A 9,658-nucleotide genomic window follows, 5' to 3' on the forward strand; every position below is an offset into this window, starting at 1 on the left:
CCTCTCCCAGCAGAAATCTAATGAAAGACAGGAGAAACAAGATGCAGGGAGAACATGTAAACTGCAAACAGGAAAACTCAGTCTGTAAGTGGAGTGCAGGCTGCTTGAATTAGAGAAAATGACTTATAGGTAAAAAGGCAACTGAGGGAAGTGTACAAATTTGATTATTCAGTATCATAATAATAATCATACTTTATTCCTCTTTTGGGGAAATCCATCTTTCCACAATAACACTATTTCAAAGATGCAGTTTGCAGCCACATCACGGAACTCCTGGCATCAAAGGGACCTGCAGTGGTAACTCTTCCATGATGGGATTCGAACCTGCAAATGTCTGATTCAAAGTCTGCACTCACATATTTATCTATAAATACATCAATGATCTGGGACAATTTGGCTCACGGCCTGAGGGAGAAAGTTCGAGTCCGGGACACGATGGCTCGCAGCCTAAAGGGTGCAGGTTCAAGTCCGAGATGGCTCAAGACTTCAAGAGCACGTGTTAAAGATCGGAATGAGAGAGCTCACAGCGTTAGGGGCACAGGTTCGAATACAGGACGATTTGCTGGAATTGCATACTGCATGTTCTCCATGTGTGTTTTCCACAGTGAAAATACATGCATTTGAGGCTAACTTATTCTTGTTCTTTGAATGAGATGGAAATTATCATTATTATCTATAAATTTATTTTTTTATTATGTATAAATAAATAATTTCTATAATTGTTATTGTTATTAATATATAGTTATTATTGAACCACCTCGTCAGGACTCGAACCCGCGCCCCTCAGGCCGTGAGCCTTCCTGCAATCAGACCGTGTATGGCTGGGGCGGGGCGTGTTGACGTCACGGCGCTCTGGCTCGGTAACGGAGATTCGACGCGCCGGAAAAACTACAACACAGCGAGTGTCGAGCAGCGGGGTAAACATCACTTCAGAGCCGGCGTTCGTGCTGTCTTCGGATCTCAGACCGGGGCTACAGCGGTCCACTGCGGCGGGACCTCCGGAGCATCAGACACCGTGCAAACAGCAGCTTGTGTGCGCGCGGTGACCTGTTTGGCCTCGTTAACTCGGCTCCCCGACGACGGGCCCAGCTAGCACCTAGCCTGGAGCGTACTCTTCACGAGCAGAAGCAAAACAAGGTGAGGAGCGGAAAGTCCGAACTCTGACACTTGGCGGACTCTGCCGGCGGACAAACACTCGCACACGCGTCACATCGGTTGTTTTCCCTCGTCGGCGGTCGGTTGAGGGGCTCCTCTGCAGGTTAGCCTGTGGAGGTAGCGGCTAGTAGCTGTTTGCTAACTGCTGGGAGCTAATTCACCGTCCGTGACGCTAAGCGCTGCGAGTTATCAGCTGAAAAATCGGCATTTTAAGGACTTTCTGTTCATTTTCAGCTCTGCAGATGTGTCATTATATATGTCGTTGAAAGAAGCATTGTCTAAACTGAGCAAAACCGATCGTGTCAGAAGGCTGAGCAGTTCGCTGTCGAGAGGCAGGCAGCGCACTGACGCCCCGCTCAGAAAGTAAACATTAGCTCATGTGCCACACACTGGTGTGTAAAGTGCCATGGTTGGTTTGTAAAGTCTCATGTTTGTTGCGTGCAGTCTCATGTTTAGTGCGTGTGAAGTTTCATCGCAGTGCGTGTGAAGTGTGTGTAAAGTCCTCGTCCAGCAGAAACAGCAGTGGTGATGGATTATGGGCAGTGTTCTGGTAGATCATCGTGCTGCTCTGCATCCTCCCGTCGGGCTCTGTTGACAGTAAACGGTGAAGTGTCAGTCGAGCAGGTTACACGGTGTGACGTTGTTGTGCACGTTAGGAGAAAACACCAGCCCCGTGAGCCACTCCTACACGATCCCGCGACTGGAACGGCTTTAAAATCCTAGTTCAGGGGTCACATAGATCCTAATGTCTTGACTGGGTTGGACCGGTAAATTAGTGCCATAATACCCTGTAAATTTACAGTTTAATGGTTTTCCGCCATGATGAAAATGTCTACAGTTTGGCTTTGAGGCTAGTTTGACTGCAACTCGGCTTTCATGGCAGCATCACTGATGAGTTTAGGTGTTGTGTTGTGTCGTTTGTGCTGGGTTTGCTACTTTTAAGAAATTTGTTGAAGAAATCATATGTTTTCTTTGGAATTTTGACAGTTTGATTGGTGGTCTAGCCGTATTGGAGTCACTTTGATAGCACTGGTTATATTTAGGATTCTAATCAGTTCTATTTCACATTAAGTGTTATCTGTTTATTTATGTCTGCATTGTCGTGACATCGAAATCGTATTTCGTCTTCATCAAATGACAGTTACATTATTGTGATTTGGAAGAATGTTCCCCAATAAAAGATTTCTATTCTGTATTATATTTTTATTTTGGTCTTCCCTCGTTTGTTGCTGCTCACCTGTTGTGTTGCTCATTTACTTTGAAGCGTACTTAGGTGTTGGCTGCTTTTAAATTCTCTTCGGCGTCAAAGTTGTTGAAAGAAACGGCCAACCACTCGTCGACATTATTCTGACTGGGTCAGAGGAGAGCTGGCACCCGTGGGGGCTTTCACATGATGTTATGTTAGTCCACACGTACACATCCACTGTAAACTCATTAATAACTGAGATGGGATGAGGCTCACCATACCCCCCACCACCCCTGTGCTCTCGGTTTGTAGGAATGAGTGATGACCTCTGTGGTGGTCTCCGACGGTGGAGGGAACATCGTGGAGTATGTCACTGTGGTGGAGGAAGCCCAGCAGGTAAGTGTCAGTGATTACGTGTACTAACATGGGAGATCCAATGGTCCTGGTCCAATCCAGTGTGATCCAATATGTCAGCTCTGAATTCCAACAGCTCAAATCTACCAAATGATCACCAAATGAAAAAAATTCTCAACGATTTTAGCCAGTCGAGTTATGTGACTGCCATCCTGTGGTTCTGTGGTGGGAGTGTTTTCACACGGTGTGCGTCACAGGACAGAGGTTCTGTCCAGCACAAGCTGAATGACTCGAATCGCAACCAGGCTATTTAGCAGGAGCAGTGTAGAGGCAGTAAGACAACCCGGCCTCGAGTGGTTAGCCTGAGACGCATGATAAGAGCACCAGAAGTGCATGTTAACCCCAGGTCTGAATGACTCACTGAAACATCTGTTAAGCCCATATTTCACGAGACGCATCACGGCCACGCCACGCCAGGCGCTCTGAGTCGCCCCCATTCTAGTCAATGACTGTTACACCAGTGGGTAACAGTTTCACTTGCACTACAGCACGCAGTGCTAAAGATATCGGCAAGTCTATTTTCCCCGCTCATGGCAGCCAGAAATCGTCAATGTGCACAGAGTAGATCGCACCAGCCAGGAAGGGAGGAGGAGGAGCGCCCGGTCCTCCAAAATAAAATGACCCTTCTGATTGAAAAAATATTTAACTTGTAGCCTACTTACCTATGATCGAAGCACAAAAGTATTGAAATCCTTGAATGAACACCGAGCACAAAAATGGACTTGTTGCGTTCGGTTGTTTTAGTAGTTTATATGGGTGTTATGGCGCGATCGCTCGCGAAATGTGTGGCACTGCTGATTCTCCATTGCTCTCCGGAGGATTTCTTGTCAATCAGTCACGCATCACTACACTTGAAGCCTGTGTTGATGTTAAGAGCTGGACGTCCGCTCATTTTAGTTTGAATAAAGCAAGCAAAGACCAAAATGCAGAGAGAAGAGTTCGGTGAATGGTTGTTCACTTTATATCTGCAGTGAATAATCTCAGTGAAAGTCACTAAAGCTGCTTTCTTACTTCTTCAGAGCAACAAAAAGATAAAACCAGTTCTTTCTTTGCGGGATGTTGTGGTCCTAATTCATGCTTTCTTCACATCACTCATTGACTGCTGCAACATTTTCAGGTTTTTTACATTAGGTGTTGTGTAAATACACACTGAAACCTTCATGATATTAAGTGGCTTTGCACCGTCTTACCTGACCTGTAGTTTAGCTCTTTTATGTGCTTGGTCTCTTTATTTATATGTACATCGTTTGATTGAAAACACAGTATAAATGAAATCATCATCAGTATTAACAGTGTGAACACTTGTTGCTGGCCATCATCTCTGGTCTGAAACACATATTTTCTTTTATCTTGGTGTTGAAAGTTCTAAAAAGCAAATGTTTTGTGTCAAAAAGAGGAGTTAAATGTCTTCACGTGTTCACTTTGTCATGGAACGTGTTGAGTAACAGTTGGACGGAGTGCAGTCAAACACCTGTCTTTCATATTCCCTCTCCTCTGTGTGCACCAGTGATTTCAGGGAATCTGAGGTGACAGCAGGAAGTAGTGGAAGGAAATGCTGATCCCACACAGAGTAGCGGAGCTAGACAGGCCAGAGACGTTTCCTGTTGGACAGTCACTCGTCTGCTGAACATTATCCAGTCAAATGTCATTGCGTCGCTCTGCTCAGTCGGCTCCACCTCAGAGTCCTAACGAACTGTGTCCTGTGAACAGCAGCCTGCTGAGGAGGAGGAGGAGGAAGAGGAAGAAGAGATACTGGAGCAGGGGGTGGAGACGGTGATTGTGGGGGGGGACGTGGAGGAGGGCGACGTGGTGCTGCAGGAGGACGACGAGGACGACGGCTGTCCGGCCGTCATCGTGGAGGAGGTGCCCAGCGCCCAGGTGGAGGAGTGCTACTCCGCACAGGTGCTGGTCTACGACGACGGGACGTACCTGATGCAGGATGTAGCCGAGGAGCAGGAGGTGGTCACTGAGGTGGCGGAGACAGGTGAGGACAGCGCGGCCCCCTGCTGGCAGGAAGCAGGAAAACCTCCTCTTGAGCAGCTCACTCACTGTGTGTGTGTGTGTGTGTGTTCTTTCCTTCCTTTTCTCAGTGGAGATGACCAGTCATGACATGGTGTGCTTCGACAAGACGTTTGAAGCCGCCGAAGCTCTCCTCCACATGGAGTCTCCTGGAGGTCTGCACAACGACCGCAGCACCGGTAAACACACACCCAAAACTCTTATTCTGAGCATGTTAACAATGAGCCAATTCTCACAATAGCGCCACAGAGGTTTGCTTGGTTATTGTACTCAGCTTTGTCGTTGTGTTTAATTTCAGCATATTGATCACTTCAGGTTCTGAGATTTTGCTACAGGTTATTTAATTCAGTCGTTAATGTTTTTAGTTGCACAGATGATCTCAAACCTCTGCCAAGATTAAGTATCACATGGTTTCGCTCCTGGTCCAGTCCAAAGTGGACTCCAAAGTCCATGCTGGACCGAAGCTGTGAGACGCATGAAATGCTTCCGAACACCGAAGCCAGTTTAAGTAGCAGCTCCTCCGTTTCACTGGCGTTTAATTCAGCGAGCCTCCAGACGTCATTTGGACGGTCGATCTTCAAAAAAGACGTCTGAAAGAATAGCGCACACCGTGCTCAAAGCCGTCTAACTTACGTGTCCAGTAGAAACCGGGACGAGGAACCTGGTAAGAGCGGATAAATAGTCGAGCACGGAGAGATTTTTCATGGTAAACGTACCTTAATGAGGTGCAGCCTCCAGCAGGGGGCGCTGCTCTGAGGTTTACCTCAGTTAAACATGGGGAGCGTGGACCAAACTTGAGTGATCTTGCAAAATTCATTCCCTACACTGACCACAACAAAGAAACACTTTCAAGTGTAAATTCAAATATTATTGTAGCATTATTTTACCAGTCCAGCCCACTCAAGATGATGTCTGCAGTTTTAATCATGTGAGCCGCTCTCAGGTCTTCGGGTCGGACTAATAGGAGGTTTCTGGTCCTTCACGCTGTGTTTTGGTGTGACTCCAGCAGAAGACGTCATGATGGAGACGGTGGTGGAAGTGTCCACAGAGTGCGGCCCCATAGAAGAAGAGGCCTTCCCCATTCCTCCCGAATGTGAACCTGCCGCCAAGAAGAAGAGAGGAGGTCCCAGTCAGCACTTTGATTTCCGCCCGCGTCCTGTCTCTCTCAAATCAGCCGTGACGAAATGTTCAGCAGGGCCAACGTCCTGATCTCTCATCTGTGTGTGCAGGGGGACGGAAGCCCAAAACACACCAGCCTGCGTCAAACGGTTCCTTCGACCTGGGCATCAAGAAGCGGTCAAAAGAGGGGAAAGGTTTGTAGCATTGTCCTCTCCTCTGCAGCGAAGGAGCTTAATGTTTCATTCCGGGTCCTCCCCTGGTCTCGCTTTCCTGCATGTATGAGCGCGCACGAGGATTGCCCCCGCGACCTGCACCTTTCACAACGTGCGGCCGGTGTGTTCAGGTAACACCACCTACCTGTGGGAGTTCCTGCTGGAGCTGCTGCAGGACAAGAACACCTGCCCCAGGTACATCAAGTGGATGCAGCGGGAAAAGGGCATCTTCAAACTGGTGGACTCAAAGGCCGTGTCCAAGCTGTGGGGCAAGCACAAGAACAAACCCGACATGAACTACGAGACCATGGGGCGAGCGCTGAGGTCAGACACGCACACACACACACACACACACACACACACACACACACACACACACACACACGTGCTATGCTTTGAAGTCGGGCTACAACAACGAATCGATAAAATGGATTAAATTCAATTATTGAAAGTGTTGGCAACAAATGTAATTATCGATTCGTTGTGTCGGGCGATTTACGCGCCACTCGGCCGGCGTTCGTTCTCCCGGAAACGTCAAAGTTGCAGCACGGCACTTGAGCCGCCGGAACGCTCGCCAGTGCGGGGAGACGTCAACCCCCCTCCCCCACCCCTCGCAAAAGTCTGTGAAAATAGTCCCACTCGTTAGTGCTGAAAGAAATTGTCGTTTGTGCAGCTTTAGCGTTTAAGATATAACATTTTATTATAAGGTGATGATGTCACTCAGCCCCCCCACAACGTCCATCGAAGTACATCTGGATTGAAAAGTTTGCCACACACCACGAGGGATGTTCACAAAAAAGCACATTAATCTTGTTTATTGAAAAATGTTGCTTCTGTCTGAAATACTGAGGTTGAATAAAACATGATGGATTAGTTTAAAACCCCGTGTTGCAGTCAAGCAGCAGATGATCACAAACAATCAAAGGTTTGATCTTCATCTGCAGAGACACACACACAGAAGTTTGTTGGTGCGTTCAGGTTGATGTTTGCAAACGAGACCAGATTATATCGTTATGTGTGTGTGTTGTGTGTGTTCAGGTATTACTACCAGCGTGGCATCCTGGCTAAAGTGGAGGGCCAGCGTCTGGCCTACCAGTTCAAAGACATGCCCAAAAAACATCCGGGTGATCGAGGACGAGGACGGCGAGGACGTGGACGACAGTGAGGCCTTGGTGTCCGCTCAGCACCTGGTTCACCAGCAGGGCCCGGCCAGCCTGGGCGCCAACTCCCCCGCCGCCACCCAGCCACAGCAGACCTACGTCACCGTCATCCCCAGCAACCCCGCCAGCAGGTCCCACTCCTCTTCATCCTTTTTTCCATCTTCGACACCTGGAGCCACAGCACACATCCAACTCACACAAACACAGTCGGTTCAGTTCAGAGCGCCGAGCTCGTCATCCTCTTCACCTTTTATTGTTTTATCTCAATTACTGGCTGCTCAAACTCAGCTTGGGGGGGGGGGGGGGGGGGGGGGGGGGGTTCAAAAGCAAAGTATCTCCAGTTGGAACGGCTAAAAACAAGTGAAGCTGCTAAAAATGGGTCAAAACAAAAAACCAAGGTGAAAGAAGAAACGGCCCCAAAGTGCTAAAAGTAAACAACTGTCATTGAGTACAGTGTGTTATTGAGCTGTGTTGTCTTCTATTTGAAAGGTTCAACACTTTTTTTTTGGCTCCAGGTGAATTAGATTTCGAGAAAACTGCACTTTGGGTCATGGAGGTTTCAGACGCGAGTGAGATGAAACTCGCAGCGATGAGACTGAAGTGCTTGTTGATCGTTGTGGAGTTTTATTGTTGCTGCCCCAAAACTTTTAACGCTTCTTCTTCTCCTCCTCCTCCTCCTTCTTCAGAGCGATCCGAGCCATGCCAGTGGTCATGACCAACTCTCTTGGCCAGGTGACATTAAACTCCTCCCCCATCCTCACCACCACCACGGGGGTCCCTGTGACGGTGGCCAACGCGTCGGGCGGCGCCCCCCCGAAGCTGGTGATCCAGGCACTGCCCACCATGCTGCCGGCCGGCTCCAAGGCGGGCGAGAAGATCACAATCATCACCATCCCGGCCAACCAGCTGGCCGCGCTCATGCAGGCCAACCCGGGGGGCCAGGTCACGCAGCTCATCCAGGCCAAGTCCCTGACCACGCAGCTCACGCAGACCACCGTCAAAACCGCCCGGCGGCACCGCCATCACCACGGTGCAGCTGGGGGGCCGGCCGCCCGGCCCCGCAGCTCATCCTGGCCAAGCCGGCTGGTGGCGATGGCGGCGGCGTTGGCCCAGCCGCTGCCGCAGCTCCCCGTCCAGGTGGGCTCCCCTCAGCCCGAGAAGCCTCACGCAGCACAATCGGAGGCTCCGCCCCCCTCCAGTTCACCAGCAGCAGAAACCCCGTCGTCCTGAGAGCCTCGCTCTGACCGAGGCCACTGGGACGTGGGGGGGGGGGGGGGGGGGAACAGGAAGTGACTGGACACACCACACGCCCCCTTCCTCGCCATCAGCATCGTGTGACAGCAGAGGCGGGGGGCACGGAGCGCCCCTCCCCTCCCCGCTGGGACTGCTGCAGACTCTCACAGGGTTCGGAGCTCAGACACACGGGCAGCCTTAGATTGTACAGGAAAGTCTTTTGTAATCCTCCTAATATAAGAAGCCTGAGCAGACTTTGTAAAAAGCTTTTTTGATACTCAGCGGGTATGTATCAGTCCTTCACGTAGTTTGTTTGTCTTCAGTTTTCATCACGGCGCTGTTACTCATCTTCTCTTCCTTTTCTTACTCGGTTCTAAAAAATAAAAAAAAAGGCAGATAATCATGTCTGCCCACAGGAAACGCTGTGCTCCACATTTGAAGTATAATATCCTATTTTTTCTTGTACTATCCCGTGTATTGAAGTAGATTTTACTGAAATATGTATTATAAAAAAGACTTGGCTCAAACCCGTCTGAATTTTTTTCTTTCGTCAATGCAAACTGTCCACAAGGGTGAGCTGCTCCGCTGGAGGATTCATATCCATGGGTCTCAAAGAGCAGGGTGGGGCTGCCACCTCAAGAAGAGTTTCACAACCTGATTTTTTATAAATTTTCTTTCCCTTTTCAAGTTTTTTTTTTTGTTTTTAAATATTACAATCTTTAAAACTGACATTTTTACATCCTCACACCTTGACTTGCTGAGCAGTTTGTGATGTGGATTTTGGTGAGAGGAGTTTCATTCAGCTCAGAATACAAGTCGGGGATTTGAACCATACATCCACTGAAGAGCTGAAACAGGTTTTCTAACACTGGAAAAATATAATAAAACATTTCAGGATATTGGGATTTGGGGGGAAATGTCAGATTGAACCTAAAATGCACTCTTAACCTCTCCAGGTGACCTTTTCTAAACTTTTGAATGTCTTGACACTGATCGATGTTTCAGTACTCTTTTAACGGTGAGCTTAATGGTAACATTCACAAATGTCCTGGTTCAGATAGAACTGTTATTTAAACTGTCCTCGTACTCATGCTGGTCACATTTTGACATGAGACAGAGACCAAACAAGTGATCAACAGAATTAGAGCAATCATTTATAA

General features: G+C 48.6%; 1 protein-coding gene across 1 annotated transcript; it reads left to right on the plus strand.

The window, feature by feature from the left end:
* Positions 1 to 871: 871 nt before the first annotated feature.
* elf2a (E74-like factor 2a (ets domain transcription factor)) lies at positions 872 to 9,009 on the plus strand. The gene is given in 10 exon segments (XM_080502105.1): positions 872 to 1,137; positions 2,654 to 2,737; positions 4,466 to 4,739; positions 4,846 to 4,953; positions 5,781 to 5,897; positions 6,004 to 6,087; positions 6,237 to 6,429; positions 7,144 to 7,213; positions 7,215 to 7,396; positions 7,952 to 9,009. Coding segments are annotated over 9 exon segments (1,647 nt in total). The 5' UTR covers positions 872 to 1,137; positions 2,654 to 2,662; the 3' UTR covers positions 8,496 to 9,009.
* The last annotated feature ends 649 nt before the right edge of the window (positions 9,010 to 9,658 follow it).

The sequence above is a fragment of the Blennius ocellaris genome (genome assembly GCF_963422515.1).
Source record: "Blennius ocellaris genome assembly, chromosome: 9".
Taxonomy (NCBI): domain Eukaryota; kingdom Metazoa; phylum Chordata; class Actinopteri; order Blenniiformes; family Blenniidae; genus Blennius; species Blennius ocellaris.